This window comes from Lathamus discolor, chromosome 3, assembly GCF_037157495.1.
Source record: "Lathamus discolor isolate bLatDis1 chromosome 3, bLatDis1.hap1, whole genome shotgun sequence".
Taxonomy (NCBI): domain Eukaryota; kingdom Metazoa; phylum Chordata; class Aves; order Psittaciformes; family Psittacidae; genus Lathamus; species Lathamus discolor.
This window is the reverse complement of record NC_088886.1, coordinates 27,075,347-27,098,195: the sequence shown is the minus strand read 5'-3', so window position 1 is coordinate 27,098,195 and position 22,849 is coordinate 27,075,347. Positions and strand designations below refer to the sequence as shown.

Here is a 22,849-nt window from a genome sequence, read left to right as displayed (position 1 = left end):
TCTATTGTGGTGAGCGATTGTATTTGCTTCCTACAGCTGCTATACATGCAGGCAAATACAGAATTATGTGGTAGACACACTAAATGTTTGAGTTTTTCAAGGCTAACTACAAAGTGAAAATGGAAAACAGAAGGCAAATAAACTCTTGCTCTTCAGGCTTTCCTCTGACTAATGGAAAGAAATATCTCTAGTCTGCTTAGTGATTCACTGTCCACAACAGAGGCCCCTGACCCAGCCTGCTAGCTATGTTTGAATTTAGCCCTCGAAATTATCAGATCTGGTAATTCCTGCTTTCCTTACCAGAAGGTGCCAACACAAAGTAATTGGGAGCCCTTGTGATCTTGGCTCTGGCTGCAACTCCTTTCCTACCATATCCAGGAATGCACTTCGGAGTTCCCAGATCACCACCCTGCAGAAAGCTGGGACGGACCTTTGTGATCTTCCTCTCAAAGCTGCTACTCAGACTCCAAAAGCTACCTTTGTTTCTGCACATCTGTGCATGTAGATATTACACCTTAAAACTTCAATGGGGTAGCAAGAGTAAAATACAGGTTCTTCAGCTGCAGAAAGTGTGTAGATATTTTGGATATTTCTCCTTGTTACTACTTGCTGGATGCCCCGATACCATCTGCAGAGGGAAATGGTGCATGTTCATGCAGATACCCACATGTATACCACTTGGGAACAATGGTTAGCGTTGTGTGCAGAATGTTTTTCTTCCTTAAGACACAGTGTGCTTCAGATTTCATAAGTCTTAACAATTCATGCTAAAGGGATCAAGAACCTAATGGAAAAACTAGTCTTGGAAAATGTCTACGTACAAAATGGTTACTATCGCACCAGAGGGTTGGTGTTGCTTTGCTTGTTAGATCTGCTGGTGCTTTAGAGTGATGGAGCGCTTTACCAGATCAGCAAGATCAAGGAAGCTGGAAGGTTTAGGCTTCCCTTTTTGCTTGTAGGTGAAACCTAAACCTACCAGGCAGAGGAAAGAAACATTTTAAGAGGGGAAGGCCAAGATAAGAATTTGCTGCTTGTCAACATTTGCTCTGAGAGGGATGTGACCAACATTAAGGAGGACTGGCACTAGCAGATGTCAACTTTGCACTGGAGAGAGTAGTTAGAAAGAGCCAGCCTCACTAAAATCGCATCTTTACTGTCATGTGCGCCAAATAACCCAAAAGAGTATGGTTTGTTTCCATAATGTGACTTACAGGGCCAAATAACACTTCTCCAAACCTTTGGCTAACAGGCATAAAGTTATCTTTAAACAGAGGCTGTCAGAAAAATCATTATATGTTTAGTTTGAAGATCTGTATCTACATTAACACTCCTAACCTGTATGACTAAAACATGCCACTTTCGCTTTTTCTCTTTAAGCCTCACTGAGTCTTTGCCATTTTTGTGGTCTATTTGCCCCAATTAAACTTTGTTTCCAAAATTTGGCTAGTCAGTTCCCCTTTGATCCACAGGCCTTTTTAATGACAGCATCAGTAAAAGGAAATATAGACTCATAGAATAGTTAGGGTTGGAAAGGACCTCAAGATCATCTAGTTCCAACCCCCCTGCCATAGGCAGGGACACCTCACACTAAACCATCCCACCCAAGGCTTCATCCAACCTGGTCTTGAACACTGCCAGGGATGGAGCGCTCACAACCCCCCTGGGCAACTGATTCCAGTGTCTTACCACCCTAACAGGAAAGAATTTCCTCCTTATATCCAATCTAAACTTCCCCTGTTTATGTTTTAACCCATTACCCCTTGTCCTGTCACTACAGTCCCTGACGAAGAGTCCCTCCCCAGCATCCCTATAGGCCCCCTTCAGATACTGGAAGGCTGCTATGAGGTCTCCACGCAGCCTTCTCTTCTCCAGGCTGAACAGCCCCAACTTCCTCAGCCTGTCTTCATACAGGAGGTGCTCCAGTCCCCTGATCATCCTCGTGGCCCTCCTCTGGACTTGTTCCAGCAGTTCCATGTCCTTTTTATGTTGAGGACACCAGAACTGCACACAATACTCCAGGTGAGGTCTCACAAGAGCAGAGTAGAGGGGCAGGATCACCTCCTTCGACCTGCAGGTCACACTCCTTTTGATGCAGCCCAGGATACGGTTGGCTTTCTGGGCTGTGAGCCTGGGCTGTGAGCGCACACTGCCGGCTCATGTTAATTTTCTCATCGACCAGCACCCCCAAGTCCTTCTCTGCAGGGCCGCTCTGAATCTCTTCCCTGCCCAACCCGTAGGTGTGCCTGGGATTGCTCCGACCCAGGTGTAGGACCTTGCACTTGTCATGGTTGAACTTCATAAGGTTGGCATCAGCCCACCTTACAAGTGTGTCAAGGTCCCTCTGGATGGCATCCCTTCCCTCCAGCGTATCAACCGGACCTCACAGCTTGGTGTCATTGTCAAACTTGCTGAGGGCACATTCAATCCCACTGTCCATGTCAGAGAAGGATGTGGTGTGTTCATTTGCCATTTAATCTAATGTGGTATGTTTGGGGGCGTTTTCCCCTAACCCACACATTTTCAGCTTTCCACATGTTTGGAGGTTTTGGTTTTTTTCACTATACAACTTCTTCTGTTGTTTTAGCACCTGGTTAGGTAACCATTACCATGTCTCCAAGGCATTTTATTCTAAGTTACTGGGTATTCATTGCTGAGTTCATAGGATAATTTTGTCCAGAATATAAATGAACTGCTGTTTGGGACTACCTTGATCACTGTTTTTAAACCCCCTGATACATTGAATTCTGCAGTTAGACTTAATTTGGTTCTTGCTTCACAAGTTTACAGTCTAAAAGAAGATAAGCCAGAAAAAGAACGAAAAATTTGCAAATGGAAACAGAAACTCTGTTAACTGTTCCTGAAATGTTTGAAGGCAGTTTGTGGCCTTTTGTCAGGAAATAGCACACTCAGGCTCATCTCCATATAGAGGGATGTTTTTTGCTATTAATTACACTTGCCCACTGCCTGGTGCATCTGCCAACCTTTTGCATTTGCTTTTCTTAAGGAACAGAGGCACTGGAAACCTTTTTTGCTTCCTTTCCAGGCTGGCAGTAAGCAGCATTCTACCTCATGATATTCTGATGAAAGGCATTTGGTGAGCACAGAGTTGAACTGCTGTTTGTCTCCTGGCTTCTGCCAGTGATTTCTTCTGCCAGCAGGCTCCTTATCCCTGAATTTCAAAGGAAATGAGTACCTGCAAGTGTAGCCCAGCAGCATGGAGGGCTAATGAATGTTTGCAAAATGTTGTGAGATCCATGGTTGTAAAGTGCTGTATGACTTCCTCAAGACTCTATTTGTCTACAGCTCTATGGGATTCAGCTCATGACTCTGATTCTCTACTGTGTTCAGTGAGCCCCTTTCTTCAGTTTGCAGGTTTCTGCAGTGCATGGTGGAGCTCAACAGCTGGAGATAGTGCGGGCTTGAGCTGGTCCATGTCACGTTACCTGGTCCTATCCCTGTGATGTGCAGCCCCAAGTTAATGTCCCCTTTCTGAGCCAGGAATTCAAGGACTTCATTTTGAGACTGCAGCTTGCCTAGGTCTGGTTCCAGGGGCTGCTCATGTATCACTGGTTTGGAAAAAACTCCATTATTCTCCATCACACAAAGCTGCTCCTTGTGCCTGTTGCGCCAAATTGAACTCTCTCTGTTGGCCACAATAATCCCTCCTTGTTCTCCATCAGTTTGATTTTCTTTTGCTGTAAGAAAATCTGATGTGTCAAGTGTTTCCCATGCTGCTACACTTTAGGGTTAACTCATGATGGTGAGCTTTACTGGCAGATCCCTGCTGGTGAGGGAGCTCTGCTGGATCTGAGGTGGGGATGGTACTGTGCTCCTGAGATCCTTGGATACAGCAGGGTCAGAGCTTTCTTCAACACCAGTGGGAAGAAGAGGAGTCTTGTTGGAAGTGCTGCGTAAAACCCTACCCTGGCTTTCTTCCCATGGAACAGAGAAAGGATGTTGTGTACCAGGCACTCCCCATTGCCAGCACAGGCATTTCTGCAGAAAACAAGGCCTGTCTCAGAGTCACTCTCCTGAGATGTGTAGCTGTCAGCAGAGTTTTTATCACAAAAAAAAAAAAAAAAAATCAGCTATTTTGCTTAAAGAATCAATATATTTAAATAAAAAGGACTTTCATATCATATTTTAGAAGAACCTCTTTTGTGAGTGTATTTTCTTACTGAACTGCTAAGCCTAAGGAAAAGTAGGTGAGGTATAATTTTAAAACAATGAAAAAACAAAGAGCAAGGCAGAGCTTTGCTCTACTCAAAGCAATCGCAAGCAACACTTCCTTTGGCATCAGTTCAGGTAACTGTTGTGACATGTTAGTGACTTACAGTTTAAAAATCCAGGTCTGAGAGTGAGGGTGATTAGATAAATGGATGTTTCCAGTTGAAACAGACCTTGTTAACAGCATGTGGCATTTGTGTTTCTCTTATATCACTGGTTTATGATCAGAAGCTCTCCTGCTTGAACCACAGCTGCAGTTTTTCAGTATACACCTGACAACACTTAGTTTCAATGACTCTTTCTCTGGCTCCAGCACAGACTGTGTTTTGCTTTTGGGCATCTCACTTAATCTATCAGTGGCCCACTTCCCATAGAGCAGGGATCTCTGGGAGGGATCTGGGGAAGTAGGAGTAGATTCACCAGTACAAAACAGCAATGAGTATGTGCAAACAGTTGCCTGTGTCCAACAGCAGTTCCAGCAAAGATTTCTTACGGAAAGGTATCTAAGCCTAAGTATAGATTAACCAAGAAGGGTCTGGGATCTGCAGCACTGGAGGTATTTGTCTGTATGGAGCTGACCTCCTAGGATTCCTCCTGGCCTAAGTTTAATCTTGAATTCTGTGAAACCAGGACAAATAATGATAAGCACAGTGATGCCATACCCTCAGGTTCTCTTGACATTACCATGAAACACTTCATAAATGGATAGCCTTGAAATGGTGGGTTTTCATCTTGTGAACTGAACCCATCACAGGATATTTACCATCATCAGGTTTTTATGCTTATTTGAGACTCCTTTCAATCACTGGGAATAGCTACAGGTTTAAGAACTCTGTGCTGCTATAATCCTCTTCACAGCTTATTATTATTCATATCCTGTATTTTGAATAATATCTACATTTAATAGCAATAATACCTGAAGTCAGTGAAATGCAAGCGCAATTTTAGCCATTGGAGAAGAAAATATTAACAAACAGTCCATTAACTCCCAAAGCTTTAGTTCCAGTTTGGGATGACAATCCAGCTCCATCCTCCTCCTAATTGAGTGTGCCCCCAGCTTGACTGTGACATAAAAATAAGTTAATCTTAGTGGAAAAATTTTGGTAGGCTGAATTCTGTATTGCTGTAGTATTTGGTTGATCTAAAAAATAATAAAAGTAGTCCTCATCACTGGGTGAAGACAACATGGGAAGGCTGTAACTCAGCCAGACTCAAGTGGGTCTTGCACTATCCATCATCAGTTTGGTTCTGACCACAGGCACTCTTGTTCTTACTGTATTTTTTACTATGATTACATTTTACCTCAAGGAGTTATAGTTTCTGCTTTGCAGTCATTGTGATGAACTTGCTGGAGTGGATATTAATTTTGGATTTTCTGCAGCAGAGCTTCTATCTCAAGGCACTCAGCTACCTTTCTTGGTGTTACGAAGCCATGTCTATCTAGATGTAAACTCTAGTAATGTGAATAAAGAGGGATAGCATGTTTGGAGGGTGGATGATAACATCTTTCACCAAGAAATTAGAAGCTTTTTGTTTCATACATAATAAAATGAAGCTGTACAAATGTGGCTTGTCTTCAGATACTTTCTTGTAGCACCTCTGTAATGCAGGAAAATGTAATCTTTTACTGTGTGAATGTTAGTGAAATGCATCTCTAGTTTTAAGAGGTTTTCTCTATAATACTTATTTTATTTTCAAACTGAAGAATGTGAATCCTTGTTAAATAACCTTTTCTGATTGTTGCTAAATTCCAGGGATTAGGGCTAGTACTGCAAGACAAAAGGGAAAAATAAAAAGCATTCAGAATTAAGAGTCTGAACCCTTGGTTTGCCATGGTAGGTATCAGAAGGAGGTCCACAATACTAGCCAGGAATGTTTGTTTTGACATAAAATTTCAACAGGCACAAAAAGCATTTTTGTTTCTGGGAAAGCAGAAATAAATTATTTCTAGAATATCTTACTCTATAAGAGAAGATGGAAATCAGCATTTGAAAACTCACTGGATCCTATGTGAGTTTGTGTAATATCTCATACAAATGCAGAGGCTGCAAGACTCTGGTCTTCTACCAAAAGCAGAAGTCTGAATCATGAAGAGTGCAGTCAAAGAGGTTATTGAACTACTGTCTTTGATCCTCCTTTGACTTCAGATAGAAGAGATTTGTTGACTCCCTTAGCTCAGTCATGGTCTTGCCTAAAACCTGGAGTCAAAGCTCACCAAAGTTAATGGAGTTCTTTCTCTTAACTTTAATAATCCTTGAATCAAGTCTGCTAAGATGGTAGAATGATGTCTCTACCATGAAAGTGAATAAATGTCCATATAAAAAAGAGTGCAAAAAATTGGCTAAGTTGTGAAATACAGTCAGTATTTCTCCATGTTCAGTGGTGTAACTGTCAGTGCTGTTCTCATTTCTCAAAGCTTTGGTACAATTAGTTCCCTGTATGTTATCCAAGAGATTTTAGGGGATATAGGAAGTTTCAATATCAATAGACAACATCTGGCTTTCTGACATACACGTCTGCATAAAGTAGGATTTATCCTGCAATTTAGGAGCATCATTATAACATTTGTTTCAATATTTCAAAAGTGTATGTCTGCTCATCCTCAGTAATCCTGCAGGGATATGCACTGTTTTCACTGTGTTTTTCAAGTCGCTGTGGTAACAAGGAGATATTCCACTTATTATTTTCCATATGCCAAATCTGTGCCCTGGCTATTGGCCCAATTCTATGAGGTATTTAATACCACCTGAAAGTGTCGTCAACTCACACATAAACCAAAAGTTACTGAGGGCGTTTAGTCACTGCTGTGAAAATGGTTGCATGCCTATTGGTAGCCAGGGAAGAATCTGATGTGCCTTTTTGGCTGCAGGTACCTGCAAGTGGTGCAAATATCACTCGAGCCAAGAGCAGAACATGAGGGAAGTCAGGTGGAGATGTCTTCTGTAACAAGGGAAATGGAGGGAAATCAGCTTCCACTTCTAATATCTAGAGTTTCCTGCTTGTTTGGGGTTTTGGTTTTTTTTTTTTTTTTGTTTGTTTGTTTGTTTGTTTTTGGTTTTGGTTTTTTTTCCTCTTTATTTTTTAACAGGCCTTGTCCCATAATCTGTACTTTGATTTCTTGGGTAGAATACCTGGAAGGGTATTCTACCCTTTCAGTGTCAGCTGGGCAGGTGCTGCTTTGTGTAGGAACTCCACAGTTCACACTTGAAAGCCAGAGACAGGCTTCTCTGAGTGCTGTCTTTCACTATGTGGCCACATGATCTCTTGCTGCTTTGGTCATGCAGTGTGAAGCAGGACAGGTATTTGTCAAAATCACCCCATTCCCTTGTGTTGCTATTGAACTAAAATTACCTATTCCTTTCCTGTAAATCTAGTGCTCCTGTGCTTTTACTGCTCTTTCTCGGCACATAGGGTTCATTACATGAAACTGTGCGGCAGAGCTTTCTGGGGACTAAATTATGCCATACCAAGGTGCACAGAAAACTATATCAACAGAGACACATTCTATAGAAACTTCATACCGATTCCACTCTATCCTGCCAGTCACCCACTGCTTGCTGCTCAGGGTAACAGTTTGCTACTATAGACTCATCAACTTTGTATATGGTCAAAGTAAGAGTGAGTCTCTAACTAAAGCATGTTCTGATGCTACCTGTAGAATGTTATTTTGTCAGTGTTGCTGCCCCTTCCTATTGAAGGCTGCGGACTTACTCAACCCAGATCACACTGTACATGCGTTCACTTGACTAAAGCAAACTGGAGAGCAGTAGGGATGGATGCTGCAACTGGCAACTGCTGGGGTTCCTACCATCGTACCTTTTCTTGCTGCCAGATCTGTGGAAACTTCCAGGTTAGGATTTCTGGAAGATTCAACGTTTAGAATATTTTAAGGATTTTAGAATTACATATTTTGCTTAAGAAAACATTGTCTAAAATTCATCTTTGGCCAGGGAATTGCTTCATAGGAGGGGCAGGCACACTCTGTGTGGTAGGGATGGATATTACTGGGAACCCTTATGTGCTAAGTACATGGAAACACTAAGGAATATACGTAAATAATGAGGTGTAGCATACCAGTTAGAGTACGCTCTGAATTCTGGCACCAGACAGTTCATGGCCTTGCATAACTTTGTGTTGGGCTGAAAGCACCTGACTTCTGACTAATAAATTACAGTTTTCTTAGTGCTTGACATAGAACTCAGACTCGCAATTTCCAGCTTGATGTACATGTGCTATGGAATTGGCGTTATGAATCCAAATGTCACTAGAAATTTTCTGCATCTTCTCATTGATTATTTACTTGTGCAGAACAGCTTTATGCTGCAAGATGGAATAATGACTCTCAGCTCTGTGAAGCTCTTCTCTATTTCCCTTTCAAGAGATTGCACAAGTACTTCGATACAATGGAAAATGCTATGAAAGGAAAGTTTTGCCTTGCAAAACTTGCCAGAGTGAGGTCCCATGCAATTAGCTATTTTTAAAATTTACATAAATTGATTTTTATCAAGATGTTAATTTCTAAAAAGTATCCTTTCCAAATTTTGTTATTGCAAAATTTCTATTAATCAGCATTAGTACATGTTCAATGCTTTCAGAGTTGTTTAAATGAATGATACTTTAAAAACTCATGCTGGAGCAATTAGAGGAATACGTATTTTCTGATAAAAGGATACACCTGAATGTTGTTTTACATTATCAAGTGAGAGAGGAGAACACAGGCTTACTAGCCAAGGTTCTGGGAAACTCTGATGTTCTGCACCGTGTTGTGCTTTGGGCTTCTTTTGTGACTATGGGAAAACTGCTTGGGTTTGGATAAATGCTCGCGTTGCTGTAGATCAACAAATTACTGCATGTCATCTGAATCATGGTCGTTGTCTTGATGCAGGGGCTCAGGTCTCCACCTAAAGTCATTCTGCACTGGTGAAAATTCCTTTGTTGCATGCTAAGTCTTACTGCTTTATATTTGCTGACAGTCAAGAGCCTTTATGGAGGCGGCTCACCCAAATCAGCTGGTGCATGGTAGTTTACTGGTCTCTCTGAGTGAACTGTACTTTGAGCAGAAGTTTACTTTTGCTATGCCCTATGGCTGGAGCAAGGTGCAGTGGAAGGCCAGCCTGAATATAAAGCAAGGTTTTTGCCCTGCATGGCTTGTATTTCTCTGCCAATGTGAATCAGCTGAACTTCAAACTGAGTGTAACTGTGTGGGTTATTTTGGAGCTTAGCTTGAGTATAAATCCTTGCCTTTGTTTTCCACCTCTAAACTAGGGAAGGCCACACATCCCCATCAAACACCTGGATTGTGAGGATAAGTGTATAAAAAGTCAAGACCTGAGAACTGCTAATTGCACTCAGTTGATACTGCCATGAAAATGTTATCCTATGCCCATGCTGGTTTATAGGCTGAGAAACAGGCCAGAGTCACTCCTGGATCAAAAGTAGAGAGTCTGGGGATTTTTTCCCCTCATTTCCCCATACTGTAACCAACACCAAGCGCTGGCACACAGTGATCATTTTATTCAGAAATGAAGGTGAATGCTTTGAAAAGAGTGCCATGGAAGGGTAGAGCAGAACCTGGTTTTAAGACAATATTGGCTGTAGTTGTATCTAGTCCTGCGTAGTTTATTGTCAGATTCACTTGCAGAAGATTGGGACACAGAAGCCCTCAGTGGCTCTTCCAGCCCAGATGCATGATTTTAGGCAAGTTACACATCCCTCTATCTCAATGTTCAGTAGGTAATTACATCCCACTGTTGTAAAGTGCTGTGAGACCTTCCAGTGAGTGCTAGATGTGATTCATTATCTTTAAAGCAAATATACAACGTATTCTGCTTAGCACTGTAGGTACTGTAGTTCCAAAGGCTTGGCAGCCTGCCATTACAGGTCACTGTAGCTTTTCATGTACCGGACATAAAAATCTCAGTCACAGCCATCATTGCTTACCTTCTAGTTCAACCAAATTTCATGGGTATTTTCATAGGAAAGAATGGGCTGGATTTAAGTGATAGATAAGTTAGGTGAGATCATGTCTGGGGAAGGCACATCTTGAATAAAGATCACCAGTCTCACATTTGGTTTCCTTAGTGATACTACAAATACCAAAAGCAAGCCAGAGAAGATTGCACGAGAGTGTTAAAACTGTGCTTCTCTCCGGTCATGAGGATGTAAATCAGTCCAGTTTGGCATGCAGGTGTATTTTCAGAAGAGCATTAAACATGAAATTGCAAAGCACAGATGGTCTAGATACTGCTGAATCTCCTGAACCTGGGGCTTCTTTCTCTACATGTACTCCTGTTTCTTCTGGATTTGGGGGTAAATAAAGGAGTTTGTTGTGATTTGTGTTTTCTACAGTCATGTAAGAGAAATGGAAAAATTAACACTTGAAACTTCGCAGTCAAGTAGGATGTATATATGGGTGAATGAAACAAGAAATATGCAAGAAATAAAGCATAGTTAGATGGGGTTGGTGCCATCCAAATTCCAAGTATTAGACAATCTAGGTCTCAAAGATTCATTCATATCATTTTTATCTTTTTTTATTGACAGTAAATGGTAGTCTAAGTTTCTTCTCTTTATTTAAGAATGTAAGACATAATTTCTATGAATATGTTCTTTTACTTTTTTGCATTGTAAGGAAGTGTCTTGACCAAGATACATTTCTGTTTGTGTAGTCACTTAGGGATGGGGGGAATGACAAAGACATAATAAAAACGGTAAAATAGTCACTTGAGATAATTATGAAGGCTGGCAATTTTTGAGTTGCCTTTATGTCAATTTCATGCCCAGAAAGAAAAGGAGAGAGAATTTAGACACATGGGAATTATCTAGTTTTGTCCCAGATTTCCTATGAAACATCCTTATTAAAACATCCTAGGTATTGGAAGATACTACCAAGCACATGGATGGACTAGCATGTGTCATGTGGAGCAGTGCCAAGTTAGAGAGACCTGAGCTCTGAACAAGCTATTGCAGCTGTATCACACAGGATAGTGTCACATGGAACCTGTAGCTCTGCCACGTTCACCTGGCCCTGCAGTGGGTTGCTTCGCCATGTCTTTTAGCAGTACTAATTTGACCAAGTAGAATAGAGCACTGGTATGTTATTCCACATTCAAAGGCATCTACTGTGGGACTGTGTTAGCCCCATATGGACATGCCCTCAACATGCTAGAACATTTTTCTCTCTGATATGAATCAGTGGCAGTAAAGATAGTAGTGATCAGCAGAGATGAATGTGGGCAATAAAAGTAACTGAGCTTGTTTCTGTGAAACTCAGCAGCATGTGGTGAGCTGAACTATGTAGAGCTAAGCGATAAAACTGGGAGGTTCTCAATAACAGATTCTGTGTACAGAGCCCAGAAAGGGGCAGTGTCCATGAACTGGTTGGGGTCTGGTCTGTTAGATCAGAATGAGCCTGACTGCATCCCAGTAGCACAGAAGAGAGAACAACACTGTGCAGCACCACCTGTACCCCCAGCTGATCTGTCATTTACATCACACCATTCTCATGCTCTGTGAGTTCTTTGCAATTCCTCATGGTTTCTTCTTGCTGGATGTGTTCATCATCACCTTGTTGTGGGACTAATGAACTTATGACCAGAAATTCTGACAATTATTTGGAAAATCAATGAAGCAAAGAAAGGCTGTTAGCATTTAGTATGCTATGCAAGCACACTATCTTAGAAGGCCATTGCTAACAGAAGGAACTATTTTCTTCTTCTCAGTGCTATGGCTGGAAGCTGTTAATGTCATGCAGCACTATGCAGGCCAAAGAGAAATGAGTGGTGTAAAACCTGCCAAGTTTTATTCAAAGGGCTGGTGTCCATATCAGAAACCTTGCCACCTCAGTGAACTTATGGGAAGGAGTAGAAAACAAGTGGGAAAAGAATTTTGTACAATCATTTATGTGTGGTTGAATTTTTTGTGAATTCTCATTTTTTTTAATGAACTGAAACACCAGCAGTGCAGCCTTGGATGTTCAGACATTGCTGATCATAAGGTGGCTGTACTCTGCAAATGTAAGCGCAGTCAGGTATATTAGGCAGGTGACTTGTGAAAATAGGGCTGTTCTTATTCCACTGTAAAAGGTACTGGTAAAATATTTGGAAATGGAGCTGCAGTGCACAGTAGAAAGACTCTGGAAATTGAGTGCAGGCTGGCAGTGTTTGGGATGGAGAATTGGTAGGACAGGAAAGAATAGCAAAGGAAGACTAGGGAAGACTAAAGGAAGAATAACAAACTCTCAAAAGGAGGCTGGGTCAGAGCAAGAACTGACGCTGGCCAGGTATACTGGGGTGAAGAGCCAGCAGAGACGACAGTGATTAGCTTCTTCTGTGTGATCTAATCAATCTTCCCGAGAGACTAACTAGGTAGTGTGTAGGGCAGGGCAGAGCAAGCTGGGAGAGAAGACTGACCCTGTGGTGAAGAGCTTTGAGGCATAGGGCTGGAGCTGATGTAGAGTTAAGACTCTGAAAGGGCATAGAAGAATGTCATTGCAGAGGCAGAAGAGGAAGCATGTTTGAGATCCCTGTGATGCAAATCATTGATGATTAATAACTCTGCTGGTACCAAAGGCATTTTCCAGGTTAGGTATCTCTGTCCTGTGTTTTCTATGGTGGTATGATAAATATCGTTGCCTTCACCAAAGGCAGAAGTCAGGCTGGGTGGGGAAAGAAACATGAGAAGATAATGAAAATAGATGTGCATTTCTCAGTCAGCCTGCTCTGGAGATGACAGACCGTACAGAGCAACTGTCTTCTTTGGGGCTGGTGGAGGTCTGCTTGGGCTTAGCATGGTCAGTTCTGTAGGTCTGAGCAAACAGCACAGACTGTAAGTGGAAGCAGCATCCCATGTTCTTTGTCACACAGTACCTAGAAAAAGCTTACCCAGAACACACTCATGGCATGTCATTCAGAGTGCTTCCCTGCTTCTCCTCCTCACTTGTGGTGCCTTTGAACATGCCCCAGACCATTTGGCAGGAGAGCTGAGAGATACTGCAGGAATGCCTGAAGGGTTGTCCTTCCAGGCTCTGTGAGGAACTGCTGCGAACGCAGAGAAACAAGGGATATGACAGCCACTGAGGTCAGAACTGGACCGAGCTGCTTTGTTCTCTTAGACTGTAGACACAGAACAATTTCCCCACAACCCTCCAACTCAGCCTCATATTTGGACAGTCTGCTGGGCTTCCTGTACACCTGTGTATTCTCACTGAGCATCTTAAAAGCGTTTTGGCCAGCACCATAGGTAAAAGTTCCCTTCTGTTACTAATTTTCTTTTTCCTGCATTTTAATTTAATTTCCCCTATAATTCCTTCTTTTCCACTGCACATTTCCCTTTGAAAGCTAAGATTTCACAAACGGATGCATATTCTTCCTCCCTAAGTGCATGTAGCCTCTTCTCTGCTGTTTGAAGAAATCAACATTTCGGCTGAAGTGCACCTGCAATTTCCATTAATGTAACAGAGTGAAACTGACCCGTTGGTAAAGAGAAAGAAGCTCTGAACTCCCTTCCTCTGACAACAGATCTCAAGGGAGGAAAAGAAGAAGACCCAGAAGATGGTAGGGAAGTCTGTTTTCGAAGCACTGGCAATATATAGCTGTTGATGGAGCCTGCATGTTCAAATCTTTCTCATGTACTTAAACCTAGGCTTGCCATTAGGTGCTTTGCTCTGAAAAGGCATGCAGTGCAAACCCACTGATTCTTGCTAGGGTATTTAATCCTGTATTGGTATCATCCATAGATATGTGACCCAGATGGATGAGCTAAAAGCTTCTGCAAATCAAACTATGTGTACTGAAGTTGTATAGGTTGGAGGAGCAGGAGAAACGAGGGGATGGGAGGAGGGGAAAGAAATGCCTCATGTTGAGTGGCAAGACATAAGCAAGCAAATTCTGTTAATGGTTGTTTATGTCCTGATTATCCATATAGGGCATCTTAATCTTACTCTAGGGTTGCATTTTAGGACTTCAGTGTGGACAGAAATACATTGCCAGTGAATAAGTTTAAAGCAGAGAGAAATTATGGGCAAATAGGAAGTTTGCTGCTTAATAGTGAAATGCAAAGGTGTAATTCTGGTCCCCCAATCCAGTAAAACTAGTTAAATTCTGACAGAAGCTGTATGTTAAGAGCAGCTTGAAAATAAAGGTTTTGAACAGTTTAAGTACCATATTCCAATCAACTTATTCTTAGCAAAATGAGTCATTTGTTAAGAATAATGTTCATGAGGAAATGATAACTTTATGTTTTCCTCATCTATCTGTTCTTTCCTAGTATACTTCTTGTTTGCCAAATAGTTTGGAAAATTGCATAGGTGTTCATGCAAGTTGTTCCTTGTTTGATGTTTGTGGCATATCCAGATGATGGAGTATTTTCCTTCACCTCTGAAGGGGGCAACTGAAGTGTGAAAGTAGGCCACTGTCAGTGAGGCTTACAGAAGAACACATTAATTTGGATGAAGAATAAGACAAAGTCTCCAAAGACTTTGGATTTCAAGTGTTTCACATACCGTGTCCTGTCAATAGATCAAGACCTAAAAAGTCATTGGGGACAGTGGAGGTGGGGAAGGATGCACATACTGTGCTATGCAATGCTCACCTAGACTTTGCCTTCCAGTAAGTCTTTACATTCCTCTCTTTATCAGTGTTGTGAAAGCCCATATGGTTTATAGCTATCTTGCTGGCTCTAGTTATGAAAGATAAAACCAGTGTAAAGAGCAATATTTGTCTTATCTGAATGGTGGATCTATTTTCCTATGGGTACTGCAGGAGCTGAGTCATGGGGAAAAAATGAAAATGTTAAGAAGGGACATGGCAGGTAACCAATTACAAAATGGCCACAAAGAGTCTTTTGCAAAAGTTACAGGATATGGGCATTTACAGACTGTCCACCTGTGCTACTTCATGTCTTGTTCTGAGAGTATTAGGGCTGCATGTTTCCTTTCCATTACTTGTGAAGTAACTCATGTTAATGAGATTTCAAGTAGGAGCTCATCTTCAGTTCAGTTTCTCCCAGACCTTTGTGTGATTACTACCTATTAGCATCCATAGTGTCCTCCTGCTTTAGCCATTCCTCTCAGACCTCTGCTGCTGACAGCGTCCCATGATAAGTGCATAAAAAGGTTTTCATTCTCTACCCTTCTCCATGGTGGAGGCATGTGTGATTCAAAATACTCTCTCATCTTCCCTTTCTGTATGCAGCTGGTAGACAGTGCTGCCCTTTTGCCACATGGAGCAGATCAACACATTTTATATCACACCCTGTAATATCATCTGTTTTCAAACGAAGGTTCTTGGTGCTTTGTGCTGGCACATCAGCTGGGGATTGAGATCCAGGCATTCTCGCACATCTTCATGGTGGGCAGCAGCCTCGAGGACCAGCTCCTGCAACACTTACCCACTTCTAGGCAGAATTCCAGTTGTACTTGCCAGGTAGTCTTCACTGTGTTGGGCAACAAGAGGATTTTGCTTTGATGTAGGAAGGGTAGATAGGAAGCTATTGAACCAACACAGTATTTTTGGTTGTTTTATATGATGTGTATTCACTTAGTTTGAATTTCAGCATCTCAGCATTTCATTTAAAAATTGGAAGTAGGCAGAAAGCACAGAGGAGTCTGTGGCATTGAAAGGAAAAAATATAGAACAGAATTTCACCATGCAAGACAGCTGAATTCCAAGTGTGTTTTTCTTATTTTCTTTCTTTAGAATAGGAAATGAATCCCAGATTCCAAACTGTATTTCTCATATTAAACAGCAGTAGCTGTTAAAGCTGAATTGGGCACAAACAGGAGCAAAACTGGGCCTTCAAATTTCAATGGGAACTGTGGCTAGTGAGTTCACTTTGTGAAAAGTCAGACTTCTTGATATATCAAATTACCACTCACTGTTGCATTAGCCCTCTCAGCTTCAGTGACTGACACTCCAGCACAGCGGGTTTGCAGTTTGTAATGCTGGCCATTTGCAGATCCCAGTGAGCCAAAATGCAGGATCTGCAAGGAAAAGAGGGAAAAAAACCCAAACCCCAATTGAGAACCAGAAATAAATCTCATAGTCCAGCTGGCAAATATTCCCAGGACACATTGTCTTTGGCTCCCCTCCACCCCCCAAGGTCTCCAATGGTTCTGAGGCCCCCACCACAAGAAAATGAAGGGTTTAAAAATACAATAACGAAAGAAAATCTTGATGTCATTTGGGTTTGGGAGTATTTGGAGGTTAGTGTTTTGTGAGCATGTTTGCTCATATGCACTCTGTTTTGTTCAATTTTATTCTGTGACTGAAACCGTCTACTCTGGGGCAGAGGAAGGGTATTCCCACCTACATATAATTGCCCTGAGAATCTAGTAGTTGGTGGGATGAAGTGGTACTTATTTGTGGAATAACCTATAAGGTGGCAAGTACCTCCCATTGCTTTGTGCCAGCTCCACCTTGCTGACTTACAAGGGCATGGTTCCATTGAGGGGATGAATAAAACAGGTACTATATTTAGCTTCATGTGGTAACCCAAGTGAAATTGATTGCAGTTGTCTCAGATGTTGTCTACAGGAGCAGAGGGGTAACAGGGAGAGTTGTTTTTGTATTTATCTTAATTTTTGGACCTAACCTAGAGAATATGCTTACTGGAGCCTGATGCATGAAGACAGGAGAGAGCAAGCTCAACAAGACCATTCATCTGATCTATTGGTGACTGAGTCTTGGCTGCAGCAGCGATCCATTCCCCTCTCAGTTCTGTTGGCATTTGTAACAGGCAAAACAGTCTTGCTCCTGACAACTTTTTCTTTACAGATTGGTTGGGGCAAGCAGTTACATTGGCTTTGATCTCACTTTTGGGTTTTCAGAAGGTGCCTAAAAAGGACTGCAAATAGCAGATACTTCTCTCAGTTTGGGAGGTGCAGGACTGCCCAACATAGTAAAGTGTAATGGTTTTGGTTCTGTGTGCTATTATTGTTTTATTTATTTCAAGAAGGGATGTCTCAAAAATGGTTGAGTTGGAAGCTGCTCCATTATAACCTTAGCTGATTAAAGTTTAGGGTGGTGCAAATTAAGTATTTAGAAATTAAAATGATGTTACAGGACAAAAACATACTTCTCCTCTCTTCCATGTCAGGGAGAATATTCCCCTCTTTTATGTGGTTTCAGACTTCTCTAACATTGATTTCAGACACAGTATTCAAAACCAAGCTTTCCCTGTCAGCAGTGTGCCAACAGTCCTCTGCGTGTCAGGAATAATATACCTGGTTCAGCAGCTATCTCACTGGCTTCTTTGGAAACATACTTGAGTAGAGCAGATACAGCTAATTCTTTTGATTTAACTCTTCAAAACTATTTCAACTGATACAGATGCTGACTGATGTGGTTTCAGTCTACCTGACAGTTTATAGCTGATACTTCTTCATTAGTTAGTTAAGACAGTTCAGTTTTCTAAAAATTAATCATTTATGATAGTTTTCTCCCAGTTTTGTAACAATTGCTTCCGTAACACTGGATGAAGCCTCATGCCTTGCTCATCATCAGTTCCCAAAACTGACTGAGGAGGATTTTCATAGGAGTCTTTTCAAAAGAAAAGAGACAGAAACTATCTCTGAGGAGGAACAAGATATAGAAAATTTTTACCCTAAATCAGAAGGTTTGAGAAACAAGCATCACAAAGCAGGATTATTACAATGGACATTGCTTATTGCTCATAGCAGGGTTTGCTCACAGTAAACTCTCTATTATCCATGTTCAGTGGCCAAGTGGTGGTGGTGTTCACCAACCTATATGCTGGAATGATATAGCTGAGGATTAATTGGGAAGGTAGAGCCTTTTCCAGATAACTCCTGACTGAACCATCAGTGTTTCTGCACTGACAGAATGACAGGACTGGAGAAGAGGCAAGTTTTATGAAATGTGTGGTGGTTCTTTCTTTCCTCCATTGCAGGTGATATGTAGATAGGACAAGGTCTTAATCCTTTCGTCTTTTGCTTATATGAGTTTTAAAACTTTCTTGCTGCTTTATTTTCAAAGATAACAGCAATAGTAATCACCTGCTGATAGTTTCAGAAAGTCTTACAGCATGTAATTGCCAACAACAGCCTAAGTAAGGCTAGGTCTTGAAGAATACATCCTGAGTCCAAGTTCCCTGTCTCTCTTCTCCCTGAAGGGGAGGTGGCCAAAGCTGCAGTCTTGTTTCCTGGAAGCAATCCTCAGACATCCAAGGGCAGGGAGGACAGTGAGTAGTTGTAACCTTCCTGCAGAGAGGCGGGCACTGTGCTCCAGTGGGAAATAGCTCACAGACCATTTCCTTAGATGTTACGTGGTGCTGGCACATGGCATCTGGATTGACCTCAGAGCAGGCTGTGGAACAGGCAGTGAAGATGCACGCTGGGAACCCGAGCGTATAGACTGGAGTTCAGTCAGCATCCTACTGAACAGTCAGGATTAGAGTTTTGTGTCTTGCACAAAGAGTGTTTCCTTTGTTTCAGCATCACCATGAAGGCTAGGTGACAGGTCCTTAATCTGTCTCCTATGGCAGCCATCTTACTGCTCAAAAACTTGCCCTACCTGCTGACCTGAGCCCAGCTTGGCTGCTGCAAGCTGGCAGCGTCCGACACCACTTTTGCCAGATGGAAGGTGACAGAAGAGAGAACGGAGCACACAAGTGTCTCTCATGGGTGGCACAGATGGGCATGAGCCATTGTCTCCCATGGCCATGGGGAGCTGCCAGGCTGCTGTAGCAGACCTCTGTGAGAACGAGCCCAGCCTTCGTTGCTGCTAATAGTTACAAGCAACGGATCTCTCTGTAGAAGTGCCATAAGTGAAGAAGAGTAATTTTGCTATTAAAAATACTAAAATCTTCCATATGGAAGGAAGGGTTGTTTTTTATTTTGTTTTTAATTGCTATTTCTTTTTCTCATTGTGCCCTACATATACATAGCATCATCCAGCTGGCTGAACTACAGAGCAGAATGAAGTATCTGCCCCATCTATAAAGGCACAAGCCTATGAAGTGCAGATGACAGACTGAAGTCTCAAATCTTTGCTCTGTTCACATCTATGGAAGTTTCATCATTGGCTTCAATGAGACCAGAACCAGGATTTGGCATACGTGAAAGGAGTATTAGCCATATGAGTGCAAACACATGAGTCAGAAATTTTGGGTTGGCTTCTGCTGTTCCCACTGTTTGGCTGATTTCTTCACTGCTGTCTGCCTCAGTTTCTCTTATTTACAAGTGCATAATCAACTAAGGATATATTACCTAATTACTGAGTTAATTAAACTCCCACTTTATATCTACTGCTATTTTTGTAAGAGGCTTTTGAAACTTCACGAAAGGTGCATTTTTTTCTGGCACAAACCCTTTTTGTATCATAAGGAGTAACACTCTGTACATCTGTCTCTCTTTGCTCATTCATGACAGTTGTGTCTACAAAAGGACCATGACATCATTTATTTGAAGCACAAGTTTATGTATTCAGGTACAAAGAAGACGCATTCACTACTTTGAAGAAGTGTCTGATTATCTAGAAAAGGGATGACAGCAAGGAGCTTTCCGTTTCCCCCAGAGAATTGTAGGTTGGTTTTAAGAGGTGTTCAGCTACAGAAGCTCTGCAGATACAGCTCCAAATAAGACAAGGTCACCACTGCAGGGATATTACTGTGGTTAGTACAGGCACTGCTGTGACCATCTATGGACTTAAAAGCATATGCATGGCTTACTAGATAAAGCAAAGAGGGTGAAGCCATTCAGTGAATATAACTTGGTGTTATTTTTTGATTATTTCAGTTTCTCTCTCAAATGCTATCTTTGTGCTTATTGAATGGTTTCTCTGACTGTATTGGTATTGTTAGAGTGCAATGCATAGGACAGCATAGTTTGTGTTAATAATAATAATAAGAGTGCAGTATGATAGCTATTGTTGCCCCTTGATTCAAGTGTAGCTTCTCTACTGTTAAGATAGAAGAGTTTATTATGGACTCCAGAGGCTTCGTGTCACTTTTCAAAATCTTTATTTTCTTTTTGTAGCTTTATTATTTCAAGATCCTAAGGTCTTCTGCCAGGCTTAAATTGTCGTTTTTATACTTATTTGGCTTCCCACTGAAACCATCCATTCATCCAGTTTCCATAAACCCCCTAATAACTATTTTTAAGTTTTTGTTCTTGGTACTTTCCAAACCTATAAATATTGGTTTGAAAACCCAAGCTGAGTTCTGTGCAAATAATCCTCTCTACCACCCCTTCTTCTCTGGTTATAAAAAAGACCTTCAGTGTTTTGCTTCCCAGTACTTGTCGGTTATCAGCTGTCTGTATGCCTCTTGTTTTGGGGCAAAAAAGGTTATTGTGGCATATAAGCAACCTCATAAACAATGCCTCAGAGATCTGATGGTTGCAGTAGCAAAAGAAAACAGCAGATAAATCAGTTGAAACACACTTGCACTCAAAACTTGTCTTTTCTTCCTGCCTTAGTACAATCTTACATTTAGCATATGCATGCCCCTGAGTGATGAGGCTATTATGCTTGTCAACAGCTTTCAACTTTTGTGTGACAAACACAAACCAAGCCCAGTCCCCCCTTCAGTGAGTGGTGCTAGTGGATGGGGAAAGCCCTGAGAGACTCATGACTTGCCCTGAGATTTTCAATCTTGTGACAAGTTGGGTTCTGGTGAGAGGAGAAATCATAGCCGTGACCTGAGGGGCCTGACCTGTGCAGCTGTGTTGCTTGACAGACAGTGTGGAGGATGAAGCAGTAGAGAAGTCCTAGCAGAATACCTGTGCCTTGAGGAGATATGTCTGATGGTTGTTTAAATATTTGCCTTTTGGATGAGAAGACAGTCCTGGTTTCTTTTTGTCCTGAGAGTAAGACTTGTCACTGGTATCTAAGGTGATGTCTGCTTATTATGGAAAAGTTCTGTTGTTCTTGTAAAAAAGTAGACCCTTTTATACAAAGCTCATCCCTAGGAAGTTTCTCACTACGCTTGTACCTGTGGCGGTACGAAGCTAAATCAGGATGCAGGGAACCGTTATAGACTCATACCAAGTCTGTCAGGAGAGAGCTGGGTTGAGTCTCTTGTCTTTGTGTTGTGTTGGCCCTTCTTCACATTGTTTAGGTGCTAGGATGCTAGGTCCTGATGGCAATGAAATTGTCTTGTCCCAGTTTGTGCAGCCTTGCGCAACCGCAGAGGCAGCTCTTCACTTCGTAAGTGTCCAAAGTGAAGTGAATGCAGGATCAGATGTCTATCTCATGTACTTCACAGATGCTCAGACTAACTGGTGTTACAAGCAGGAGGCAAGAAACAGAGCTATTGAACTCAATGGAAAAAAAAAAAAAACAACTAAAAACCAAACCAAAACTATGTCATCAGAAGCTTTGGAGCTTCACCAGAGATAAAAGCAAATATTCCAATATACTTCTTTCTATGTAGAGACACTGAGTGAGGCCTCTGGCCAAGATCTGAAAAGCCAAGGCCTAAAATTAGGCACCTAAAATACCAAGAGCAGTGAGTGATTCCAACTGATACCAAGTTAGGAAAAAGGGCCTGAAATAAACAGATTCCTCAGTAACCAAGATCCTGTTTTTGAGACAAGTGTTCATTCTCACAAATCAAAACAACAAGAAACCAGAAGGAAAAAGAATGAAAACATCAAATCAAATCTCAGCAAACCGATGATATTATCAGCCAAAGCACGTCTTACTAAAATGTTTTCCAAAATTCCTCAGGGAGTACCAGTGAGCCATGAAGAGGATATTGGTCTTTTCTGAAGTATTAGATTGGGTTTTTTTTTGTTTTGAACACAACACACTTATTTATGTGACAAATCTGTTCTTCTGTTGGGTCTACTGTGTGGTTCTTTTGTCCCTTGTGAAGCTTCTTCCTTTTCCAGGCTTACGCTGTAAGATGTATATATTTTTGAAAGTATTTTTCTTGTCATCTTTTTGGCTTTGTGATGAACAGTATGATTGTCTTATGCGGCAGGTAAAGTGAGGAAGCAATTAACAGCAATAAATACTCTGTCAAGAAGATAAGATTGATGTCCAGGGCCTATCTTGCTTTGATAGGTGTGTGTACACATTGTTCCCTGGCTGAAATTGTTGGGAGTACTAAAATATGAATGTCATAAAATATTAATAGAAATGACAGCAATCCAGAGAACATCTATGGTTTCTTTAGAAACAGTTCTTGGATGTGGTTTTCAGGCCTCTTCTAATTCTATGCTTTTCCTTTCTGCATGTGATGGAAGTTTCCATGTTATTGCATTTTATGTTACTTTTATGTCTCAATTAGGAATATCTATATTTCAGGATTAATGACTTAACAATAAGGAATAGGAAGCTTTATAAGATAATTAGCTTTTTTTAATTATATACATAATTGTTACAGTGGCCTGAGCATTTCATATATATTTATTGTTGTACCTTGATTGCTGTATTGTCCTGGCACTCTACTTGTCAGTCAAGATCTCACTGTATAGTTGCACAACCAGTAGACAGTTTCTGATGCAGGAGATCATGTACCTGCTAGAGATCATGTACCTGTCTGACCCTACACAAATAGGGGGAGGCCTTTTACCAGCCTGAACTGTGTAGCTCCCCAAAGCAGGCTGTTCTGGGTGTCAACCAAGGTTTTGGTATGTATCTGCAGAGAACCTAGGAGA

At 41.5% G+C, this 22,849-nt stretch overlaps 1 protein-coding gene across 6 annotated transcripts in view; it reads left to right on the top strand.

The window, feature by feature from the left end:
• OSTN (osteocrin) overlaps positions 1-22,849 on the top strand; it is a 102,610-nt gene that overhangs the window by 38,173 nt on the left and 41,588 nt on the right. Inside the window, exons 1-2 of one of the 6 annotated variants that reach the window (XM_065674249.1) lie at positions 13,301-13,467; positions 13,686-13,781. The exons of 4 other annotated variants lie outside the window; for them this stretch is intronic. In XM_065674249.1, the coding sequence (XP_065530321.1) occupies positions 13,779-13,781 (3 nt within the window). In that variant the 5' untranslated portion in view covers positions 13,301-13,467; positions 13,686-13,778. Of the gene's footprint in view, positions 1-13,300; positions 13,468-13,605; positions 13,782-22,849 lie in introns of those variants that run through there. One more of the 6 variants, XM_065674248.1, reaches the window with a different exon arrangement.